The sequence below is a fragment of the Eretmochelys imbricata genome, chromosome 25 (assembly GCF_965152235.1).
Source record: "Eretmochelys imbricata isolate rEreImb1 chromosome 25, rEreImb1.hap1, whole genome shotgun sequence".
In the NCBI taxonomy this organism is placed as follows: Eukaryota; Metazoa; Chordata; order Testudines; family Cheloniidae; genus Eretmochelys; species Eretmochelys imbricata.
This window is the reverse complement of record NC_135596.1, coordinates 12,373,564-12,398,713: the sequence shown is the minus strand read 5'-3', so window position 1 is coordinate 12,398,713 and position 25,150 is coordinate 12,373,564. Positions and strand designations below refer to the sequence as shown.

Below are 25,150 nucleotides of genomic sequence, written 5' to 3'. Positions count from 1 at the left end.
CGACACCCCACTTCTGAAAGGTTGCCGACCTGTTTTAGCCACTGGGACAGCTGAGCGTACGAGCAGGCAGTAAATATGCTGGCAGCTGCCAGTGTCTTGGCTAAATGTGGGCTTCCTGCCGCTGCAGCTGAGCCAGCGGGAGCAGCCACTGGGGAAGGTATTTGGTAACATTCCCTAGCGTCGGTACGGCCAGCTGTGAGCATGGCGTGCCCATTCTGTTTGCCAAGCCAACACCTTGTTCTAGTTCAATCCATGCGCCTCCTGCAAGGCCCATAAGAACAAAACGCACAGGCAACCTGTGGAACTCATTGCCAGGGGATTTTGTGAAGGCCCAAAGTAGAACTGGCTTCACAAAAGAATCAGATGTGTTACTGGGGGCTAGGTCCAGCAATAGCTGTTAGCCAGGATGGTCAGGGACACAACCCATGCGCCGGGTGTCCCTAAACCGCTGACTGCCAGAAGCTGGGACTGGATGGCGTGGAATGGCTCACTTGATAATTGCCCTGTTCGGCTCATTTCCCTCTGCAAGCATCTGGCGCTGACCTCCCAGAGCCGGGGATATTGGGCTAGACGGCCCATTGGTCCGCCCCCGTGTGGCCTTGTCACGGGGACCTTTGGACCGCGCCCACGGTGCGACTTTCCCCCCTGCAGCCCCTTGTGCTCCGTGCTGAGCTTAGGATGGTAAAAGGTTGCCAGAGGGCGGCTGCCACTGCGCCCACTGCAGGCTGCTGCGGCCACAGGGCGTGGCTGTGGATTCAGTGGTGGGTCTCTGCCATGAGGGGGTGGAGTCACCCCTACCTGGCTAGAGCCCAGCCAGGTGTTCACCAAAAATATGGAACGCTTCACGAATTTGCGTGTCATCCTTGCGCAGGGGCCATGCTAATCTTCTCTGTATCGTTCCAATTTTAGTATATGTGCTGCCGAAGCGAGCACGAATTTGAACCCGACCACGTTGCTATTTAAACCTCTGGAAATACTTCTATTTATCAGTTAGGGTGAACAATATTTTTGGTACAGAGGGACGGGACGCGTTAATAATTAAAGAAGGCAACAACCAGGGTCTGACAGGTTGGGCGGCGCTTTTGTATGCTTATTCTCTGAATACCTTTACATTTTTGTACCAGTCCCTTTTCGCGGTGCACGACGGGAAGCAGAGCGGCTTATTTGAATACACAAATAAGGCCGGAAAGGCCCGGCCTCTCTCGCCCGCCACTGTCCCAGCGTTCCCTGTTAAGCCGCCTCTCTTGGGCCTCGCCCGCTCGTTGTTGTTGAGTAGCGTCCGGTCCGGGCCGGGGCAGGAGGGGGAAGAAGATGGCGGCGGCGGCACCTTTGGCCCTGGGGCAGTGAGACGCGGAGCGTGGCCGGGCGCGTGAGGAGGCCCCTGGGCACGGCGAGGGAGGCAGGGCGGAGCGGGGCCCCCATGGCCGCTGGGCCGGCCCAGGAGCCGCGTCCCGCCCCGGGCCTGCCCCGGCCCCGCCGCGGCTGGTAGCGCGGCCCCAGCGCACCCGCCCCCCGTCCGGGGGGTCACGCTCCCGAGCCTGCCGCGAGAAGGGCTCCCGCCAGGCCTGAGCGCTCCCCGACCCGGGGCTGAGTCCCCCCCGCGGCCCCTCATAGCGGGCTGGGCCGCCCCCAGGGGCAGCACCCTGAGCCCCAGGGGACCGACTGCCCCCCGCATCCTGCAGGGGAACAGCGCCCCGCCCCCAAGGGGGAGCTAGTGACCCCCCCGCCCCAAGGGGTCCCCCCCTCCCCGGACTGTGCCGAGGTGTGAGCCTCCTGGGGCTAGCCCTCGAGTCCCTTCCCCCCCCCTCCTTTGCAGAAACAGCAGCGATTTTCCCCCTAGCACACAGGTCCCTCTGCCGGGCGTCTCATTCCCCCAGCGCAAAGGGGCGCTGATCCACCCACCCCCAGGGAGACTGCCTTAGACTTTGAGAGGGTAGACACTCCCCCCTGAGAGGCACAGCTGCCTTTTTCCTTCCCTCTCCTCCCACCCCACCAAAAGGGCTAAACCCGGGGGGACAGCGCGCCCCCCAGAGTTCTCTTCCCGAGCGCCTTCCTCACGGGAAGAAAGTAGCCTCTCCCATTGACGCTCCCCCACTCCCAGAGGATCAGGATGTCGGAGAATCAGCCCAATGCGAACAATCACAATCACCCAATGAACAACAACGGGGGTGGTGGGGCTGCTGGTGGAAACAACCGGGGGGTACGGAACCCGAACCTCAACCAGAACCCCCTGATTAATGTGCGCGATCGCCTCTTCCATGCCCTTTTCTTCAAGATGGCTGTAACCTATGCCCGCCTCTTCCCACCCTCGTTCCGCCGCATCTTCGAGTTCTTCGTCCTTCTCAAGGTGAGGGGCAGGGCCACGTATGTATGAAGTGGAGGGACTTTCTCTATCCACTCTTCGCCCCCCTGTGCAGTTAAGTCAAGTTGCTTCCAAACAATTCTTATCCCCCAGGAAAGATCTCCTGCTACCCTAGGATCAGTCACCTAACTCCACCTATACTAGCCAGAGAGACTTTCCCACTAAACTGGTGTATTTTTTCTATTTATTAGGAAGGGATGAACCATTGTGATCGTTATTCTACACTGCAGCTGGAAGCATGCCTCTGAGTCTTGGTGGACAGATGCCCTAGCTCTACTCAATCTAGGCACAGTGGTGTGGCTGTTGTAGGCCATGGCATGGGCTAGCCACCCAAATACAAACCTGCTCAGCCCTCGAGGTCTGTACTCAGGTTGTTAGTCCCTGTGCTGCAGTCTCCACACTGTTATTTTTAGCATGCTAGCTAAAGTAGAGTTAGTGTGAGTCTGTCTACCTGGGCTCAGGCTCGCTTCGAGCTGCAGTATAAATGTACCCTTTAGGGTCCCTTTAATAAATTGAAAGGCTTGTTAGGGCATTTTCCTGTGCTCTTACAGTCATAGAATCATGGCTGTTAGAAATGGAGATGTCCTGTAGATTCAGTCTGCTTCCCTGCTGATGCAGCATTGTCTCTTACAGTCTGTGCTTTGTTTTAGTTTTTAATGACTCGACACAGTGGCTGCCAACGTTCCCCAGGAGAGCTGCTGGCTTATCTGTCACATTCTAACCTTGTGTATGAGGAAAAGGAATAACTCAACAAATATCAGACTAAATAGTCTCTCGCCACAAAATGCCTCCATATTTCTCTCTCTGGGCAAAAGCTTGAGTGAATAGATTATAAAACCTTATATCGGTTTGGGAGTCTTCCCTTGCGCTGCTGAGATTCTGTTGTGTCCTCTTGTTAACAGTTCCTAGATTTAAACTTATTCTAAGAAAGTGGTTTATTGAAGCCAGAAGGACGGGAAACACTATCTATCATTTTTTCAAAGTTAAATCTGGAAGGAATATTCCTGGATGTATACAAATGATTTCCACTACATGGATCTGATGAAGTGGGCTTTAGTCCACAAAAGCTTATGCTCAGATACATTTGTTAGTCTCTAAGGTGCCACAAGTACTCCTCGTTCTTTCATATCTAGGTCACTGGTTCTAGTCCATCTGATGGTTGTGTGGCCAATGTGAAACGATTTGGTGTTTTCAACCTTGTTTCTGGAAAGACAGTTGTGGATAGAAATAGATGTTGTCCACGTTAGGAAAAAGGTGAAGAGAGGAAAGTTTATCATGTGTTAAAAAACACTGCTTACCTCAGCCTGCTAAGTGTGAAAACTATAAACTACTTTATCCTCTTGTCTGTGCTTTTTGGTTCTGTTAGGCAACCACAGCTGGTATTGATTGGTCTCCCTTGGGGGGCATCTCTGCAGAGAGGCCACAGTTTAAATAGGCCATGGAGGTTGAACTCCTCTCGCTCCTCAAAGTTGAAGATTGGAAATGAGGCACGTTAGTGAGATCTGGGTAGGGATGTGCTGTTACTATCTATGCTTGTGTTTTTTACCAGTGCTAAATGTAAAAAAAATTTCACAAGAAATAATTAGTTTCTAAGGGACAACAGTGTACTTACATTATAATACACACGGCTACCACGCTGAAACCTTACATTATAGTAGCATTAGTCACTTAAAAAAAAGGAAAGCAATCAGGACAGTAATATCAAGTGTAAATCAATGCCTATTGCATCATGACAGAATGACCTTAATGTGCTAATAGTACATTTTCACTCAGTATCTTTAGTTGTTGTTCTTGGAAATGGCCAGGCTTTTTAACCTTTTCCTTTTCTATAACTAACTGAAGGCATGCTTAAAATCTTGAAATGGGATGGGACTTGTTACTAGACTGTTACGTTGGATGAGTGGTAGCCAAGCTAATAGTGTCTGTTGCAGAGCTCTGGGTAGCTGAATTAGCCATGCATACATGTGCAAAACAGCCTGCTGTTACCATAGGAGTGATTGTAAAAAGAAGTCTTAAATTTTCAGAGACAAAACGGGGACTCTGGGGCAAGTGGCATACATAAAAGTGCTTTAACTAATTGACCAGATTTCAAGCAGATGTTCTTTAAGTAGGGACGTAGTATGATGCTGGCTGTCTCTCTCTAGTGCTAAACTGTCTGGGTATAGATGTAAGGCATGATCCTGCCATTTATTGTGTAGGGGTGAATTCCTGTACCTGTACAGAGCCCTATTGCCTTAAGTGGGGTTCCTTCGATTGTCGAGGTTTACATGCATGTAATGAGTTGCAGAACCTGTGTCTAGGTGAGCTTTGGTATGCATGAACTTCAGCCTTATCTCTTGGTCCCTTTTGGCTGAAGATGTCTTCGTACAGCTTCTTAATCAAATCCATGGTGTAGCTGCCTAGTTTTGCCAGTCTGTTTACTCCTGCTGAGGACCTCAAGGATAATGAGTGGCTAGAACTAGTTGTGTTACGCAATGATCAAGCACCTTAAGGAAGTTGGAGAGCAAACAACCCTAAAACTCGGCTATGGTGCTGTATTCTAGAATGCTCTCCATTCTTGGTGGAGAGCTGCTGTGCAAGCTATTGAATGTATCTGTTAACATCACCCTGAATTGTTCCCCAAAATAAGGTGGTAAAAACCCATTAGTCTGTAGTGATATCACTTTCTTCTGGTGTGACTTTATAGCTGTTCCTCTAGTTGAGAAGCATCTCTTGACTATTTTTGAAAGTGGAGACTCCAGCTTGAAGTGTCCTTTTTATGGATGGTAAATCACTAACCATCCCTTTAGTGGGGTGACTTGTTTGGTGTGAATTTAAAAAAAATCTCTTTTGTAACAGTAAATTATTTTTTTAATAACCATAACAATAAACCCCCTTGCAATTCTATGGAAAGTGTTCCACGGTGGCTTTCAGGTCATGTTTGCTGAAGCTTTACACTCAAGGCTTTTCAATCTAATTGACATGATTGGTTGCCTGTGTTTAGGAGAGGCCCCATCTTGGAATTACTTAAACCTCTCTTGAGCAGAAAAACTGAGACACACACAAACAATTGTTTGTTGTTAATTAATGCTGACATTAGTCCCCGTGAATGAAAACTGAAACCTTTCTAGTTTTCAATATAATGTAGATCACTGAAAAGTACAGTATTGAGAAATGGTAGTTTAGTAGTATTAATCTACAGTGAACATGCTGGAAATAACCAGAATTTTAGACTGGAGAACTTCTTGTCTGTGCTGCATAATGGGATGTTCAAAGTGCGTGGCATTCATATTGGGACTATGGATCATTTTAGGATCTGGCTAGGGATACTGTCTCAAAAATCAAGAGCTGAGATCCATTCTGATGCTAGCTGTCGAAGGTGTTTGGGGGTGAAAGGTTCTGCCTGTGAATCATGGAAGGCAGGAGCCATGTTTTCTATTAAGTTAAAAAACTGATCACTGAAGGCTGTAGAATATCAGGGGAGATTGCTCGATGCATTCACTTGCATGTTGGCCTGAAGAACGCTTCTTCGGTTAATTTTCAATCACTTTATTGCCACATTATGATGACGAAGTTCATGCAGAATGTTGAGGTTCTGAATTTAGGGCTGGTGACATGGTAGTAACAGGTTTAATGCTGTTGCTCTCCCTTTCTGATTTGGTGATAGGTTGCCTCGTCTTGGGGTTATTTGTGCCTCTGACGTCTCATAAAGTTGTGCAGTCTTTCTTTCTTGTGCTTTAATGGGGAGTATTTGTTATTCCTAATAGTTTGAGGAAGTATTGTATAGTGAAGAGAGAATTTTCTGTTTCAGTTTCAACTCTGTCAAAATGATTGAGCTAGGCCTTTTTTGGCTTTCCAGCATGGCTTAGATCTTTCAGTCTAATGGCTGACTGCTGAATTTGGTAAGAGTTTGCCTGTGTTTTGGGTATTTGATCTGTAGTGTTAGTGTGCAGGAATTTATAGAAATGTAGCTTGTATATTTTTTTTCTATGCTTTCCAGCAGGACATACATTGTGTTTCATACTAGTGTTGGTGTCTGAGCTCCAGGAACAAACTGAAAGGTTTGAGCAGGTCTTGTGGTTGGACGAAGTTGTGTGTGCTTTCTTTGATGTTCCTTTCATCTCACTACTAGTTATGTTTGTGCCCAAAGGCCCCAGTTGGGATTGGGTCCCCATCATGCAGGGTGGAGACAACCCCTGCTCTGGAGAGTTTACAGTCTTATTCTTGATATAGGAATGTCTCTTTCCAATCTGATGCTAGTATCTACCTGATTGAACAGAGACTTGGGCCTGGTCTGCACTTAAAATTTAGGTTGGCATAACTACTTGTATAAAACCCACACCCCTGCATGACATAGCTATGGTTACTTAACTCTCAGTATAGACACAGCTAGGTCAGTGGAAGATGCTTCTGTTTACCTATATCCTGTCACTCAGGGCGGTGGTGTTTCTACACTTAACTAAAAAAACCCCTGACGTGGTGTAGATGCAGCCTACGCTGACGGCATTATGCCAGCATTGTTCTGGCTTTGTGGCTATGCTGGCATGGTCCGCGCAGCACAGCCATCGCCTGCAGGTAGGTATCTCCTGACTTTCTCTAACATTTCCTATCTGAGCTCAAGTTGCCTTCCCTGTTTGGTCAGTTAACCTTGTAACAAATCACAGGAATGCTTGTTTTACGTGAACTTTGCCAGCGTTGATCTTGGCTTAAATAAAGGCTGTGTATTGGCTTTCTAAAATGAGAGAATTCAATGGAAAGAAAACTGCAAATGATCTGGAAATACTGTCTAAAGCTAAAGCTGTACCATTTGTCATCTTACGTAGCAGGTGTTGTATAAATGAAACCAAATTGGTTCATCCGCCTTTAAATAAAGATAATTAAGGCCCTGTCTATGCTGAGATCTGCAGCCATGCTCTAACTACTCAAGAGGCCCACTTGTTTTAAACATGACTCTCTAGAAAGGTTTGGAGGGGATTGTAAAATCTCTGTGTAGACAAAACTAAAGTGGCCCCTCCCTTTCCCCTTAATTTTGGTTTCGTTCAACAGTGGACATGTAGGATTAGAGAGACTGTCTTTCATTATCGATGCAGTGAATTCCCTCAGTAGCTAGTGACCTAGGTGAATGAAATTCAGGAAGAATCTGGTCAAGCTAGAGAAGCTGAGGTCTAGGGCAATCCTGCTAAAACACCTCTGCCTGAAAACCCCAACAGACAGTCTTCATGACACCACTGCTGTTGGCAAAGGCTGAAATGCTCTCCTGTGACACACGTTTGTTAATACTATAACTGATGGTATAGGGCATAAGGAATATGCAGCCAGCATTTTGAGCCAAATCCTGGTCCTATTGGAGTCCGTAGGAGCAGGATTTGTGCCTTGGTGCGTATGGGTGGAGTCTACTAACACACTGGAAGTTTTAATAAGTTTCTGGTTATTTTTAAAATTAACATTTTACCATTTCAAGTTTTATATAAACAGTGCACAGCTGCAGATAGTCTAGTTTTATCTGTCCAACGGTCAAAAAAATTGCATATGAAACATACTTTCCTACTTAATGCCAACTTTAAGGGTTTTATTTAAAAACCAAGAGAAGGGCAAGAAACAATATTCAGGTTCAGAAACCTCCAGGCAGTTGTACAAAGATCTGAAATATGACATTTCATAATTCAGTGAAACATACATATGTGAAAACGTCACCATACAATCTTTGCATTTAAACGGCAAAGAAAAGGAAACATTCTCTCCTAGATATAATGTTCCATGAGCCAATAACTAGCTGCTCATAGGTGAAATTTCTTCTTAACTCTGAGAGGCAGTGTGGCTGAGGTTAATATCTTCTATTGTGTCAACTTATGTTGGTAAAAGATACGTGCTTCTGAGTTCCACAGAGCTCTTCCTTAAGTCCATGGAGCTTGAAGGCTTGTCTGTTTCATCAATAGAAGTTGGTCCTGTAAAAGAGATTCTCACCCGTCTGGTCTGTCTCATATCCTGGGACCAGCACGGCTACAATTCCGCAAACAACAACGAAAGAGAGCCTATAAAATAAGGGTTGAGGTACCTTATACGTTTTTACGCTAACTAGTGCCATATGTGAGAGAGACTCTAACCAGTGTAACTGCAGATATGTTTCTTGTCCACATAAATATCTATTCTTTTTTTGGGGGGGTCTCACTGTGCTTTTAGCCTCAATATCTTGAATTTTCTCAGAAAGTTGCTTAAATCATCTATTTCTCTCTCCCCCTCTTCCCCTCCCCCCCCCATTTAGCCCTCTAATGATGATCTAGGGTCATAGGAGGGAATCTTCTGGTCTACCTTGTTAATGGCTTGCAAGAGTGTATCAGAGCCCCAAGACCACTCCTTGTTTCCTCTCAATGCTTTGAGTTGCAGTTAGAACAATAGAGGAACTTTCCTGGAAGGTGGGGATGGGGGTGTATGTTTAGTGCCTCTTCTGGACACCTCCTCTCCCTGTCTTTGGATCAGTTGTAGAAGCATAATCACAGTGAATCTGTCAGTCTCTCATCAGTTGGCCTGTGTTTTGGAGCTGTAGGGACATTAAAAAGGGAACAAACAACAAAAATCTGACCATCAGATGATGTTTACAAAGAAATAGTAAAGGTTTCTAGCTGCAGGCTTCAAACAAGCAAGGGCTGAGGAAGAAATGCCTGACTTCCCCATCTGGTCACTAATCCTTCCCTCAGATCTTAGCTCTCCTTCTGAAATCCTGGTTCCTTCGCCTCTGGTGATGTCAGGTGGCAGGGGGGCAGTGGTAGGAACTGCAGCAGCTGGGGCTATGGGGAGCTAGATTAAAAGGAAACACTCTTTAAGCTGGCAGTTTTCCTGTAATAAGTACAACACACCCACCTTTCATGTCCAAGGAATGTCCCCAGTTGGAGCATGTTTTTTCAGTGTATAGCTGTTTTGTGTTACCTGCTTTAATTTGGTACCAGCTCCCAGTTGAAGGTCTTGATGGCACCAAAATACAATCTAAAGGGGTTGAATACTTTTTTTTATTTTTTACTTTCAACTGTGTGTTAAATCCACAGAGAAGTGCCCAGGGAATAGACTCAGTATTGTTTGCCTCATGCCCTCCCTGGAGAAGGTGATCCCAGTATTAAACTGCAATCATGGGAAGAAACAAGGAACAGCCTTGGGGCTGGGTGTAGATATATTTATAGACATCATTTTAAAGCTGGATCAAATATTAGATCTCACGGTTGCAGAGAAACGCTTGGAAATGTATACTGATTAGCACCTTACAGGCTCAAAGCCCAGAAGGCAAATAAGAACCTAACATACATTATTTTAACATATCATGATTTTGGGGCCGGTCTGACTCATTATTTTTGAATACTTTTTGTCTTGGCAATGCTGGGTACTGTCTGATCTAGACCTCAAATAATCTAGATACTTCTCCTGTTGAGGCTTTTTTAGGTCCCTTACAATAAAAGCACGCAGCTGAACAGCAGCCACCCACCAAAGAGAGTCTATCCCAGGAAGCTTGAGTACAAACCTTAAGATCGTCCTGCATATGTAAGATACAGTAGGGGAGTTCTGCCAAGCCAGAAATCAGAGACAGGCTAGTTGTATCTGTAGATTTGTGTAGTCTGATAGCTATACTTGGTTCGCAGTCACGTTCTTACAGGATTTGATTGATCCTGGGATACATCCCCATTGCTTTCATTACATTGTGTGGAGTAATGAAAATGTGCAGTGTTTAGCACTCCTCAAAGATGATTTCTTAGTGAAACATGTACCCTTAGCCCAGTGTGTTCACCCTGGTAAATTCTGGGACTTTGCTGTTAATGGATCATTATTAGATTAAAAATTGTAATTTAAAAAATGTCCTTATCTGCTCTTGTCAGAGCCCTAGTTTATTAAGGTTAAAAGTGTCTTTAAAAAAATCTAGCTTACTTTTCACTGTTTGGTATTTTGTTTTGAGCTTCATTCAGCATGGGGCATGAAAACAGGCTGGTCAATTTCACTGTCTAGTTACCTTTGACTAGCAGGACTCTGAAGTGTTTTCTACAAGTAGAAAGGAAATGATTTTAAATTCAAACTCTGTCCTTGGAAACTTTAAAAAAAAAAATCACAAGAACTAACAGAAAAGTTTAATGAAAGTCTTTGAAATAAGACCTAAAACTATCTGACTCTGTCCCTTTAAAACATTTCCAATGACTGTCTCATGACTTGTGATATCTGCTGAGCAAAGATTATATGTTGGCACCAACCGAAGCAAGCACCTTGTCAATATTAAACTGAATTCTAGAGGCTTGGGAGTAAATACACAAGAATTAATTACTAGAGTTACACTTCCTGGAAAATTCTGGCCCAGTGGATTCATGCAGTATATTCCTTCCACTGGAAACCAGTTTCTGGGTCAGAGGGGAAAGTCTAGCAAGGGATGGCTTGTTTGCCAACAAACAAGCATTTGAAAATAGCACAAGAGAGTGGGGTGAGGAGAGCCAAAGGTAAATAGGTTACTTTTGGGGAAAACCAGGAAGTTAAACTCTGTGCTTCCCAGAGGTATCCAGGACAGTTTTTCTATGAACGGGCCTCTGCTACCATATCAGATGGCTATTACAACCCACTCTCTGGTAACCATTATTGCCAGCTCAGTTGCTAGTAGAACTGATATTGTGCCTCCTAGTCAGGAAAGACTGGGTGCCTGATTCTCTACTGCCCTGCCCCCTTGTGCAAGCATTTACACCAGTGCAAAGTGAATGTAAAATGCTACTGTTTTGGATCAGAATCGGGCCCTGGTTTTGTAACATGTTAGATCCCTGTAGCATGTGAACAAACCCAAACAATATACATACAAGGCTGCTGAAATACAGCTGCTTCTGGGGCGGCAGTCACCCAGCATACAGCACATTGTGCAACAAGGGTGTGAATGGGGAAGGACACCAGGGCCAACTTCTACTCCTGTGAAAGGTGTGATGAAGTCTCTTGAATGTCTACCCACAGCAGACAGGCCTCAGCTTTACAAGGTGTGACAAGAAAGGCTGATGCAGGTTCATGGCAAAATACTCCCTGGACCTGCCTTCTCCAGCTGAAGAGATGAACTGGTTCCAGGAACTTTAGCTGTTAATATTTTGATGCTTAGACTGTCAAGACTGGGAAGCTTCAAACTTCTTGGCTGTTTCTGTCTTTGTTGGCCCAAACACATCCAGGTATCTTACTGGTTAGCAAGAAACATCTCTAAAGCGTGTGAATTTGTAAAAGTATCAGGTTTAAAAAGGTCCAACCTGTACTCATGACCTCTCCCTTGTTTCCTGCTGTTTCAGGCTCTCTTTGTGCTGTTCATTCTGGCTTACATTCACATCGCCTTCTCCCGTTCGCCCATTAACTGCCTGGAGCACGTGCGGGACAAGTGGCCGCGTGATGGCATCCTGCGGGTGGAAATACAACGCAACTCCAGCCGAGCCCCCATCTTCCTGCAGTTCTGCGAGGTGGAGAAATTTCCGGGAATGGTGATAGAGTCTATGCAGGAGGAGGAGGAGGAAGAAGAGGAGGAAATGACTGTGGAGATGTTTGAAAACAGCTCTGTCAAGGTAAAGGCTAGCCATGTGCTCCCTGGGAAAGAGTTGGGGATATCTTCTTGCAGGGAGCATAGAAATAACTTTACAGATTGGCTTGGTGCCAGTGAAATATTCCTGTGCCCCACCCTTGTCATGTCCCCCTCATCAGTTCAATTTAAAAAGAACCTCTGATCTCTCCAAATGTCACCTCAAGCAGAAACTTGTGTGACTAGAGTGGCCTTTAAACATACACTGGAGGCCGGTAAACTCCATCTCCATTGACCCAGTGGGAGATGTGATTTCTAGAGCAGAAGGCCCATCACAGAAAATGCCCTGTGCCTGTCCTTTCCCAAACAGCACATCTGTTGCATCACTTCTTTTTCAAGCACTGAAAAGTACATTTGAAAGTGGTGAGCAGGGGGGAGGTTGTTTAGAAACAGACCGTGCACGCAGTGCTGATAGGCTTTCCCGGGACTGCGCTATTGGATAGCTTGTTTCAGATGCACAGGTGTTCTAAATTTTCCTGAGCAGTGGCCATAACGCTTTCTGCTTCTCTTTGGATCCCCCCTCACCATGGAGTGATGTGCGCATCAGTTTGCGATAAGTGCCATCCTCTTCCAGCACATCGTGTGTGTGTGAGGGTAATGTGATCTTCCCAAACTCATACCAATAAAGCTTTTATACCATGTCATCACAGAGAATGTGTCTGTGTCACATATTACAGAGCAACTATTTTTAGGAATGTTTTAGAGGTTTGTTTTGTTTTTTTTAATCGCTGTATTGGGACTATTTCTTGTATCTCCCTGCCTGTAAAGCCTGGTGATATTACTCATGGTGTAAAGCCATGAGTATAGGGCCCAGAGGGGAAAAGAAATTAAAACTAACAAGTGGAAAATACCACCTCCAAAATAGCCATTCTGAACCTAAAAATGCCTCTGCTTTAAAGTCTGAAAACTCGGTCCCTTTCAGAGCTAGAGAGGAGTGCTGAGTCCCATGGGAAATCTTCTTGTAACAGGGCAGTGGGTCTTTGGGGCCCTTACACCAAGGAGCTGTATGTAGGCCACATGCCTGTTCCTAGTCATGTGTCCAAGGGGAACTTACATACTCAGGCAGGAGACTAGAGAGGAGATAGGGTCAGGGAAATGGCTCTGGCAGAAGTCCTGAGAGGAAGTCCCCTTCAGGAGCTGGTTTTGGGGCAGCCTCAACAGGGGAGGCTTGTGAAAGGCCTGGACAAGAGCTAAACTGCTGTAGGGCAGTGAGACAGGTTTGGATGGTGGTGGCAACGTGCTCTGAATGTTTGTTAATAAAAAGAGTTCTATGAAGAGGACTGGAGCTGTGCCATTGTTTGCAACATGACTGCCCCTTGCCCGGCTGATTGATCAGCTCACCAGCTTGCGTGTCCCCTTTCCAGTGGTAGAAAGATCTGGTTTTTTAGTCTGCTGGGCTACAACACACCAGACGGAAAAGCTGTGACGTTTTTAGGCACAGAAAAGCCGATATTAGCCCAGGACTGAATCTTGGCCTTTCCAGGCTAGGGCTAGCTTTGTGGGGGGAATCAACGCATAAAGGGAGGAGAGAGAAATATTCCCTCTGGTGGGTTCAGATAAAAATCTGGAAGCTGTTTGATGCTCTAAAGGGATTTGCTGTGTTACAATAAAACTTGGGGTGGTGGATTATGGTGACGCAGCCATAGATATATTGATAAATTTAATGTACCTGTGCAGTTCATGGCACTTCTCCAATTTAGCATTGGCTGTCACCTCCACGTAGCTGGCTCACATACATGAATGCTAGTAACTAAATACAGCCTCTGTAACTTCACTCCCCTTACCCTCCTGGCTTTTAAAGTCTTTAATCTGTGGGGCCCTTCACTTTGGGATCTCCTACTCTGCTGTTCTGGTTCACTGGTGCAGCCATCTCAGGTTCAGAAATGTGATCAGCAATGATCTTGTGCTGCCCGATCACCATTTTGGCAGTTCGTTTGTCAGTGATCGAGCAGGCTGTCAACATTATGCAGCTCAGTCTGTTTTGAAATCTACTGGGACTCTGCCACGTGTAAGAGGGTAATTACCCTGAACGCGCCAGGCTGGTGTAGTCCCACAAGAACCTGCCATTTCTTGTAAGTCCAAAGCTCCGTTTGTTTTCAGACCTGACGGAATGCTTGCAAAGGTTGGGTTTTGTGTCTGTCTTTTCCTCCTCATGTTTCAGTGTTTGACTTGTTAACTGGATGGGGGAGGGGCTTGGAAGCCCAGAATCGAAATGAGCACTAATGCTACTTTCATTCCAATGGTTTTTCAACAGTTTGAGCTGGACATCGAGCCCAAGGTGTTTCTCAAGCCATCCCGGGCAAGCAGCACTGAGGCACTGACCCAGGTGACCCAGAACGAAAGCCAGGAGTTCTCGTTTAGCGAGGCAACCACTAAAGGTATGCAGCCTCTGAGTGAGACTGTGTCCGAGTTTGAGATGCTAGCCAGAGCAGGTAAAGACCACTTACACTGGTATCCATGTTCCCTCCTCCCCTTTCACCTGTATATCCTCCCTTTCACTCCTCTTTCACTCCTCTTGGCTTCTCGAGGCACTTGCATAACAACCTTCAGTGTTTTCCAGATGTCGCTCTTGCCTTTGAATGAGGTGAAATTGACAAATGCTGACTTTGGTTCTGCAGAACTTTGCTCTTTGGCTGGGGAGGGAGCCAGGCTTGTGCTGTGAAGTCTGCTGAAGTCTCTTGTTGCCAGCAGTGCCTGGATTGTTATGCTGATCAAGCATCACAAGGATGGTTATACTAGAACAGACTGTTTGGTCTGGTATCATGTCTCTGACAGTGGCCAATGACAGATGGGCCAAAAGAAGATGAACCAACCTCCCCTTCACCTTTCCCCCATAATTCACCTGAGCAACTGTTGTCTTTTTATCCTCTAGGGGCGATGCAAGAAATTCCTGGGGGGGAAATCCGTAAATCCAATTTATAATACATATTCTTAATAGTACTAGCAGGGATTTGCTGATCCTTGGTCCAGGACCAGGTCTTGGAATAGCTAACTGGTCCTGAAAGCATTTGTACTGATCCACTGATCTTAACCCTGGCAGATTGCAAGATATGGAGATGCTAGAATCACAAAATTCAGAATACCATCTTGCTTTTATCTTCCCTACTTCAATTGCAACGTGATTTTAGCAGCTAATATCGTACAACTTTTAGAAAGCGACCGTGGGTTTTTATTCCTTAAACTGAGATTCAAGGCATATGCATGGTATAATGCTATGGTGTCTGGCTGTACTAGATAGCTGTTAGGTTGAAGTAGGATCGTGATAACTGGAATGACTTAATAGTTAGCATGTCTTGTTTGCTGAAACGGATGTTTTATTTCCCTGGAAGACTGGGATTCTTTGCTTTCCAGCAGTCTAAACCATTATTTCTAGCTATGAAGGATTATGAGCGCTAACATTAAAATGCTTGCTGTTCCCTTGATCTTGCAGTATTTTATTTGGTGCTGGTCCAGGTTTGATTTAGTCCTGAACTTCAGTTGGTGATTAGGGGGTCATGACACTACTTAAGACTTAGGAATGAAATATATATTGTATCTATCACAGAGGTTTTTTTTGGGTGCAATACCATCATTCATGCCCATGCAAAACTCCCCCATATTATCTATAGTGTACACTGAATAGGCGCTTCTGCTTTTGCTGAGTTCTCAGTGGAAATGATCCAACAAGAGGAAAGGAGAGAAATTAATAAGTGGTGCTGTCCATATCTTTACCAGTGTAATAACCAAGAGCATCTTGTCAAAAAGGCTTGTGGGAATGTGAATAGGACTCATTTCCCTTCTCTTCTTACCTTTCCCAATTAAAGGGACATGGTTTAGTTCCCAACTTTTAATCTTTGTGTAAGATACATTAAAATAAATTGATATCGATGCTTTCATGATCTAAATGAAAGCAATTCTTGTGATGGGATTTAAACCCTTTGTCCGTGTTTGCAAACTGGTAGCAATTGTGCTACCAATGAACACCGAAAAGTAAAACTGACCAGTCTGCTTTCATCATCTACTGGGTGAAATGTAACAAGTGGGAAGCTGCAAATCTATGTTTCAGAGTAACAGCTGTGTTAGTCTGTATTTGCAAAAAGAAAAGGAATACTTGTGGCACCTTAGAGATTAACCAATTTATTTGAGCATAAGCTTTTGTGAGCTACAGCTCACTTCGTCGGATGCATACTGTGGAAAGTGTAGAAGATCTTATTATATACACACAAAGCATGAAAAAATACCTCCTCCCACCCCACTCTCCTGCTGGTAATAGCTTATCTAAAGTGATCGCTCTCCTTACAATGTGTATGATAATCAAGGTGGGCCATTTCCAGCACAAATCCAGGTTTTCTCCCCCCCCCCCCCCAACTCACTCTCCTGCTGGTAATAGCTTATCCAAAGTGACCACTCTCCTTACATTGTGTATGATAATCAAGGTGGGCCATTTCCAGCACAAATCCAGGGTTTAACAAGAACGTCTGGGGGGTAGGAAAAAACAAGGGGAAATAGGCTACCTTGCATAATGACTAAGCCACTCCCAGTCTCTATTCAAGCCTAAGTTAATTGTATCCAATTTGCAAATGAATTCCAATTCAGCAGTTTCTCTCTGGAGTCTGGATTTGCAAATCTGTGTTGAAATTTCTCTTACATAATGTGTTGCTAGTAACTCAGGAAAGGAAGTTACATTTCTTATATATGACTTTTAATCTATATTCCTTTAAAATATTTTCATCATGGGAAGCCTGACTCTTTTGATCTGCCTCCTTTAGGAAGGAAGGAATGCTATGACACTGTTCGGAAAAATCCTCTTTAAATTGATTGGTTGCTCCTTAACAGGGGATTTTTCTGGTCTTGAGGCTATCACAGCAGACAATGTCTACTTCAAACTGCCATCTAAGCAGGCAGTCATAACAATCATCATAAAGTGATGTCAAAAGGCTTATTTAAAAAAAAAAAAAATCTACTTCTTGCTCCTGCCTCTGGTTTTGGCCATTCTGGAAGCAGCAGCAGTTCCTGTGTCCTGAGATGTTCTAACTCTAGAGAAGTTAATTGACTGTGGTTAGAGTCAGCAGGCCCAGCTGCAGCTGTGAGACCTAGGGAAGCTTCAAAGCAGGAAAATGTACTTTGAAGAAGACCGTTTTGAACAATGCATTTAAGCTTTTTTTGCCTCCAAAATATGCATTTATAATTAATTTAACGGCGGCACATGGTGTTGATCTTAAAGCACTGAGTTGGCACACACTATTGACTTGATTCAGGTTTTGTAGGAGTTGACGTGATATGATTTGCTAAATTAACCTTTGGGACAAGCAAATGAGGCAGCTATATGTATACCTTGTCCTTCCAAGAAAGCAAATTAGTTTTGTCCCGTGTGGAGTGTCTACTTACCATTCATTTATTGTAGTCAGAGCGAAGGGGGTAGGAGAATATTCTTACAGCATTCCCAAAATGTGTAGAAAATGGAAGTTGCATAAATCTCCCCAATAGATTCCTTGGAGAACACACACAGGTGTCTCTGTCCATCATTCTTTACACATATGCTGCAGTAGGACGCATCAAACCCTGATTACAGCTGCGTGGATTTCCTGTTTCCCTGTGTTCAGACACCTCAAGGACTGAGTGGGAAAGGGAAGCAATTTTAACTTGGTTTTTATCACAGTGAGATCAGTTCTCCTGTTCTGCAACCCACACAAGCATGACTTCTGGTTTCCGTGTTTATATGATATGCAAAGGTTAATGACTTTCTGCCTGGGACTAGTTGTTGGCTAATGCCCAAGTAATGGGGGTGAGGAGTGAAAGATTCCCATCAAAAAGACCCTCACATTGTGGTGGTTTCATCAAACTGACCCAGAGCTGTGTAAATTTTTGTATGTATTGATTTAACTGGCCTTAAAAGGAAAGCTCTTTGTAAAGGTATTTAATTTTTGCCAAAAATCCTCTTGTATGAATTAATGTATTTTTGTTATCTGCTCTTTGGGGGTGAGTCATTTAGCTGTAGAACGCAGGATACAGCCACATCCACTTATATTAGCTGCCTCTGAATGCTTGAAACAGCCAAGTGACCTGTGTTTGACAAAAATGCTCCGTTAAAATAATACGGGTGTAGCACCTAGCGCAAAAACCTTAAACCTGGGCAGCGCTTAGCAGGGCCAAACAAATCCATATTTCCTGGCCTGAAGCTCTGTTAGGCCTATTGTACTCATGGGTTTATGCTAGCAGTCTGCTAGGAAATCTTCAACAGATGAAAGGGGCCTACATAAGGAGGTCACTTGAGGACAAATTGAGAGGAGGGGGAGGAACAAGTGGCTTCCATTTCTGCAGGCGCAGTGCCCGGCGCACAGGGGTTCTGAAGCCAACCTGTAAATCGCAGCAGATGTCTGCCATTGTAAATTGTTCAGCTTCTCACAATAAACACCGATTTGTCCTCTACCAGCAAGCAGTTCTGTTCCAGGTCCCAGGCCTCCCCTGGGCCCAGCCTCACCCTTGACAGGAAATCTTTACAACTCTGACAGATCAGTTCTTGAAAACCTTGCTGTCTTATCTGTGGATGGCAATTCTCTAAACAGACTTGTTTCTAAATGGGATATCTTTCAAAGCTTTTCTTTAAGGCACTAGTGACTCTTGAGTGGGTAATGCTCATCTGTCACTTTTCATATGAGAGAATATGAATAAAAACAGGATCTTTGGTTTTTTTAAAGAGTTTGTCGTCTCCTTGTCTGTAGCTGAAGTTACAAGCTGGTTGCTTTGGAAGCTGAAGTCCTAGAGTATATTGTGACTTTAATAATACTTTGCCTTTCTTTAGTATCTTCAATTCATTGCTCTTAAAGCCCTTGATAGAGAGAAACAGATCCAGCCCCTCTGCGAGATGGGTGATATTATCCTGCCTTCACAGATAGGGTAACAGAGGCCCAGAAGTGAAGGTCACAAAGCCAAGTCAGTAGCAGAGCAGGGATTACCATTTGAGTAATGATTCCTCTTGGATGGGGACTGGAACAAGGGACAGAAGCATGGTTCAGCACAGGTCTAACAAATGTCCCGTGTCTGGGGGCCAGAGTGGGGAAAGAGAAGGACAGAACGTGCTCTCATTAGAGCATATAACATCCTCTCAAGTCCATTATTATAAGTGGTGTTTAGTCTCCTGATTCACTTTGCTGTGCCTTCCTGGTTTATTATGCTCTCCTTCAGAGGAGGGTTCAAATCTGTGGTCTTCAGAGACAGTGAGCTGGAGTTCTTTCATCTGCTTTACTGTCTTGCTGAAGCTTGGTTACTAAAGGTTTCGTTAAATTGGCCCCAATATTAGGGATTGAGAATGGGATTGGGGGAGTCTCATGAGCCGAACAGTAGTGACCTGATGCTCTTTCCATTTGATGGCCTGTGTGAAATGAGTTGATGGGGAGATGGTCACTTTCAAAAGAAGAATACCAGCCCGACTGATGGGGCAGTTTGCATAGAGACCACTAGGCATGAAGACGGCTCCCTCCAGGCTGGAGTTGCAGCCTGCTGGTAGAATAACATGGGGAAGCCTTGCATTGTTACTGATCCTGCTTAAAGTTATTTTGGCTGGAATTTTCAAGGCAGTGAATGGGCTCCTTTAAAAACCCCAGGCCTTGTAGGTAGGACTCCAGGAGCCTGGGCTGTAAACATGGCACCTTTCAATGCCCTGAATCCAAAGTGAGTGGACCGTTCCTGAGTGATGCTCCTGCTGAAGTGGTTGAGAGGATTTCCCCTGAAGCCAACAGCTGATATCAACCCAGTGAACCTCCTGGGGTGAATGCCACTAGAAAATGCATCAAAGGGTTCATTCCTATCCATGTTAATTGGGTGGGATTACTATTGGGGGAGGGGGAAGTGATGTAAAAAGTGCAACCAACGCTTTAAAATGACAAAAAGCCTTTTGTGCTTGTTTCTTGGCAAACCTGCTTTTCAGGAGGGGACGGGGTAAAGAGGGGTGTATCCATGGTCGTTTGCAAACCCTGCAGTTGAATCTTCTTTCCCTTCCTCTCTTGCAGTGTGGCCCCAGGAAGAGTACATTGTGGAGTATTCTTTGGAGTACGGGTTTTTACGCCTGTCTCAGAGCACTCGTCAGCGTCTCAGCATCCCAGTCATGGTGGTGACACTAGGTATGTAAGGGACATGACTGGGGTTCACGCATTAGTTGACAAGACTCTTCTAAAATGCCTACATGCTGTTTGCCAACATCCCAGTTTTAGCCATGCCCCCACATACCTACCTTTGCTTCAGTCGCACAGAACCCAGAGGGGACCCTCATTCAGAGAAGGGCTGTCTTTCCAATACGATGCCAAGGCATCCATTACTGAGTCTGAATCTAAGCAATCTGTTTCGCTATCCGAGTCCTAGCATTATTTTGTAGAGCAGTTGTCCCTTCCAGGAAGGAATCTAAAGAAACCAAACCTAAACTCTGCCCAATTTGTATTATTTTGTTGCTTTTCCTCCTTTGCTTTAAACTTTGGAGGCTAGAAACAAAATAGCCTGCAGCCCTCCGAGACCATGCTACTTAACACTTGTGATGCACAACATCGATGCCTGTTGTCAGGAGCGATTATACCTTTCAGAGACCATGTTGAGCATGTCTCCTTAGCACTGATGTTTATCTCTAATCATCTCTGCATCCTGCATAGCCACAGGGACCATTATCCTGTGACAGCATTCTCTTAAGTTTCCAAGGAATAAGTGTAGTCTTATACCTTCTAGTGCCAAAAATCCTAATTAATCAGATGCTAAAATATGTGCAACAATCAGATTAGAAAAGGAGTACTTGTGGCACCTTAGAGACTAACCAATTTATTTGAGCATGAGCCTTCGTGAGCTACAGCTCACTTCATCGGATGCATACCGTGGAAACGGTATTAGATTGATTAGACATTAGTGCAAGAGAGTAGTACGGTTCTGCTGTAGTAAATGGTGATTACATGGCAGACAACACATGGGTCTACGTTAAAGGTAGGTGGTGTTTTTATTTGGTCTGATCATTCAGATTCCTACATAAGCTCCCTACCTGCCTTACTGAAAATGGCTTGCATTTGTATTCCACCTTTCATCTAGATGGATCCCAGCTGCATTGTGAGCAATTACATGTGTTTACATGCATTCAAAAGAGTTTTATAACCATCCATCTCACTGTCCTTACCCTTCCTGATTGTTTCTGTCATGTGAAGAGCTTCTGTTCATATCGGCTGTTCTCATCCAACTGCAAAAGCCAATGTTTCTACGGTACTATGCCTACTGTCCTGCTAAAAGGCTCAGACAAGTGAGCGCCATGCTTAGCTGGGCAAGTGCAGCACTTCCGCTGGCCTAAGAGTCTAAGCCTGGGAATCAAATTCTGTTTGCTCACATAGCACTGCAGGCTGTCGGATGGGTCTTGATGTAAATAGTAACAAGCAGAGTTTCCTGCTCCGTGGTTTGACCTCTGATTGAACAGAGTGAATCTTCTTTGCCTTTCATGCAGACCCCACCAGAGACCAGTGCTTTGGAGACCGATTTAGTCGCCTGCTGCTGGACGAGTTCCTGGGTTACGATGACATTCTAATGTCCAGTGTGAAAGCTTTAGCTGAAAACGAAGAGAACAAAGGTAAAGGCACCAGGAAACAATTTTGTGGTGGAATATTTGGAGGAGGCGCTTTCAGTCTGTGGGTGCATGAATGGTGTGCCCTGGCTGTTGACTGTGCCCTAGTACTGAGAATGGTTCCCCGGCTCCATGGGGAGATTATCGCCAGGCAAGTAAAATGAACCAAGTGTGAGAAGAGAGAGGATAATGGCCACAAGGAAGACTTTCTCCTGCCACATGCTGAATAAGAATGAAGGATGCACCACTATGGGAAGCTCAACCGATCATTTATTGTTTAATCAGACCGGGCTCCTCTGTTTCTTCCAGGTTTCCTCCGCAACGTGGTGTCTGGGGAGCACTATCGCTTTGTCAGCATGTGGATGGCTAGGACGTCATACCTAGCTGCCTTCGTCATCATGGTCATATTTGTAAGTAAAACGGTTTGTGTTGCCTGGATTTCTGGACTAGGGCTTGAAAGGGATTTAAGATTGAATTTTGGTAACTTTCTTATGTGCCCTAATTTGTATTAACACAAGAGGCCACGGCTACTTTTACTAAATTTTTTTTTTGCAAATGCAGAATTGACCCAGATGAAACCAATAAGCAAAGGAGGCTGAGATCATAGATGCCAAACCACTATGCCTATAGTTAGGGCAGTGTTCCTTCTTCCTTTGATAATCTAATGGCTGGTGAGAGGAGGTGTTTAAATATATTTCTCATGAAGATAAATCAGTCCTGTGTGATCTTTCTCAGAGAGACAGTGTGGCCTAGCTGGAGGTGCACAGAACTGGAAAAGAGCTGGAACTTTGGGTTCTGTTCTTGACTGTTACAGATTTGTACTTTGATTTTGGGGCATCACTTTAGCTGCAGTAGGAGTCTAGTTCTGACAGGTTAACTACATGCCTGTCTCTTTCACAGGGGCAGCATGTGGTTTAATTACTGTTTGTAACGTGCCAAAGAAGCGCTACTTAAAGCGTGAAATGTGCAGTACAGTCTTGAGCTTTGTTATAGTGCTAAGAAAAATCCACACAAGCCAGAAAACTCTTAGTTAACATAGATTCTAAGCTCAGAAGGGTCTCTTATGATCTTCTAGTCTGACCTCCTGCATAGCCCAGGCCAAAGAACCTCACAAGTACATGTCATAGTTTGCAGGTTAACTGTGCCCTCTGCGGTCTGCTCAGGGGCACCCCTTTACATCTCAAACTTCTAGCCATCACCTCTCTGTGGGCAAAGTACTGCAACTCTCTTCCTCCAGACTGAGAATTTAGCCTTCAATTCCTTCTGCCCTTCAGTGTGCGTATCCCAGCAAATAAGACCTTAGCTCATCCCCTGTAGTTCTTCACTCTTTCTCAAGGGCTAGGACAGTGAATGCCAGTGACCAAACATAGCATAAAACAATAAACATGCTCAGTTTACTAGGTGTTTCCAGACCCTGGCATGCTTCCCAGTCCTTCGGATCCTTCCAGCAGGATTGTACCCTCTTGGTTACAATCTTGTCAGTTATTGGATCAACTTGAGGGATTCTGAGTCAATTCAGCTGAGCCTTTGTACCAGAAGCCTTTCTTAGTCTCCTGGGCCTCTGGAACCCAGTCTGAACCAGTATATGCAAAAATCCCCAGGAGGTGGTTCCTCTTTGGAGTTGGGTACCCCTGTCCCAGGATTTGCTGTAATGGCCCCTCACTGATCTTCATTCCTGGAGAAGGTTTGGCAACCCCCCCCATGGAGCCAGAATACAATTGCTGGCTCACAGAGATACAGATAACATTTTTAAAACTTAGTACCGTAGACTCAGATCTCATGTGTCTGTAATATCTGTCTCAGTGCATCCCACATGCCATGATGGAGCATCAGCATGAACTCTGTATCTATGGGAAAACCAGCTACCTAGGGTAGTCCAGTTCTAATCCTGATCTGTTTTGCCTTTTCAGACCCTGTCAGTCTCAATGCTGTTGCGCTACTCTCATCATCAGATCTTTGTCTTCATTGGTAAGTGCTTCTAAATCTCACTCCTACAAGTTGTTTCTCTTGGGATAATGCCATGCCCTGGTGAACACTCACTACCTTTTGGAGGACAAGAAAAGAGCTTAGTGTCTTTCGTGGAGCTGAGCTGACTTGAGACAGTCGATTCTTTATCCCATTCATCATCCTGGAGCTGGGAAAACACAGTAACATTTTCCAAAGGTTACTCATCCCGGAAGCTGACAGGGCATGACTTTGGCCACCTGGAGTACGCTGCTTAGTGACCACAGGACAGAATCTGTCTGAGTGTAAACGCAGCTCCATTGACTTCTAGACTCCTTTTCTTCCTGCTTACATCAGATGTGAATTTAGCCTTAAATCTCCAGACAAATATGCTCTCTTTAAGTTGCCCTTTGTGACCATTCCCCTCTTATCTGAGGTTGGCTGAATGCAAATCCTGTGTTTCAGGGCATGGCCTAATGCCCAGGGGTCAAAAAAACATTGCCCCAAAGGTGCAGCCCTGGTGCCTTCTGGGGGATTTAGTCTTCCTCTGCAGCAGTGGGTGTAGGTCATTACCGGGGCAGGATTTGTTAGACCAGTGGCCTGCCCCAGTGTGGGCCTGTATGTACTGTGAGCTGTAAGCCATTCGCGGCCGTACTGTCTCCTGCATCTAGCTCTCAAGGTGGTTTGTGGCGTGTTACTCTGCTCCATGAGCTGCTGAGAGCCCTTCATGGTTTGCTTTCCTTCTTGCAGTGGACCTCTTACAGATGCTGGAAATGAACATGACTATTGCGTTCCCTGCTGCTCCCTTACTCACTGTCATTTTGGCTCTAGTAGGTAAGAACATGGATTTACTCCTTACGCAAAGGAAGAACCCTGAGCATGTCCGAAACAAACTTAGTGTAGCAAGCCATGTTGGGGTGCATTGAACACACACAATCCGCCACTGCCCCTTGTACCTTAGGTCACTGCGGGGGTTAATGTTCTCATTCCCTGCAGGGAGGTCATGTCATGGAACTTGGTGTGACCATGTTATAAGGTTTTGGGTTGTTTTTTTTTTTTTTTTTTTTGTCCTAGTCTCCAGTAGAAATATACCCACACTCGGGTTAGGGCTGGTGAGGATTAGTGATTCTCGGAGCTGTGCATTGGGCTGGAGGTAATCCACATCGTGTATGTACATCATGTATAGCTTGATCCACTTCTCCATCTCTCACGTTCCTGACCTATGTCCTACACCCACAAAACTTCATTTAAAAACAATAAATCCTGGGCTGTGGCTAATGTTATAGCTGAAGATTCCAGTCAGCAAGGAAATCTTTGTGCTTTACCTCATCTGCTGTTAGAAACCAGCTCCATTGTGCCTGCTTGCATTTGCTTTGCAATCCAGCAAATGCACCATAGCACCAGTTACTAGATAGCGTTAACTCCGGGTGCATTCTTGGTTCTGGAGAATGGCTAGCTGGGATTACCCAGTGCCCAGGCCCCACAGCTAGTTGACATGTCAGTGTTTTCTGTCCGGCAGGCATGGAAGCCATTATGTCAGAGTTCTTCAATGACACCACCACTGCGTTTTATATCATCCTCATTGTGTGGCTGGCGGACCAGTATGATGCCATCTGTTGCCACACCAATACTAGTAAGCGGCATTGGCTAAGGTAAGAGAGTTGCCCATTCTCCTTCTAGCATGTGCGCTTCCATCAGCTAGCGATGTGCTTCAGGCCTATATTGCATGCCGCTTTATTCT

The 25,150-nt window shown here is 45.2% G+C and overlaps 1 protein-coding gene and 1 non-coding gene across 3 annotated transcripts in view; one reads left to right on the top strand and one right to left on the bottom strand.

Moving 5' to 3' along the window:
• Window positions 1-826: 826 nt before the first annotated feature.
• Window positions 827-933, bottom strand: LOC144257536 (U6 spliceosomal RNA). Its single transcript, XR_013344558.1, has one exon. It is a non-coding gene; the product is annotated as a U6 spliceosomal RNA (small nuclear RNA).
• A 648-nt stretch (window positions 934-1,581) lies between these two features.
• Window positions 1,582-25,150, top strand: part of TMEM259 (transmembrane protein 259) — a 28,832-nt gene continuing 5,263 nt past the window's right edge. Inside the window, exons 1-9 of one of the 2 annotated variants that reach the window (XM_077841914.1) lie at window positions 1,582-2,347; window positions 11,623-11,889; window positions 14,158-14,335; window positions 19,892-20,002; window positions 21,349-21,471; window positions 21,775-21,875; window positions 23,376-23,433; window positions 24,160-24,243; window positions 24,929-25,061. In XM_077841914.1, coding sequence (XP_077698040.1) covers window positions 2,111-2,347; window positions 11,623-11,889; window positions 14,158-14,335; window positions 19,892-20,002; window positions 21,349-21,471; window positions 21,775-21,875; window positions 23,376-23,433; window positions 24,160-24,243; window positions 24,929-25,061 — 1,292 coding nt within the window. In that variant the 5' untranslated portion in view covers window positions 1,582-2,110. The remainder of the gene's footprint in view (window positions 2,348-11,622; window positions 11,890-14,157; window positions 14,336-19,891; window positions 20,003-21,348; window positions 21,472-21,774; window positions 21,876-23,375; window positions 23,434-24,159; window positions 24,244-24,928; window positions 25,062-25,150) is intronic. The other variant, XM_077841916.1, reaches the window with a different exon arrangement.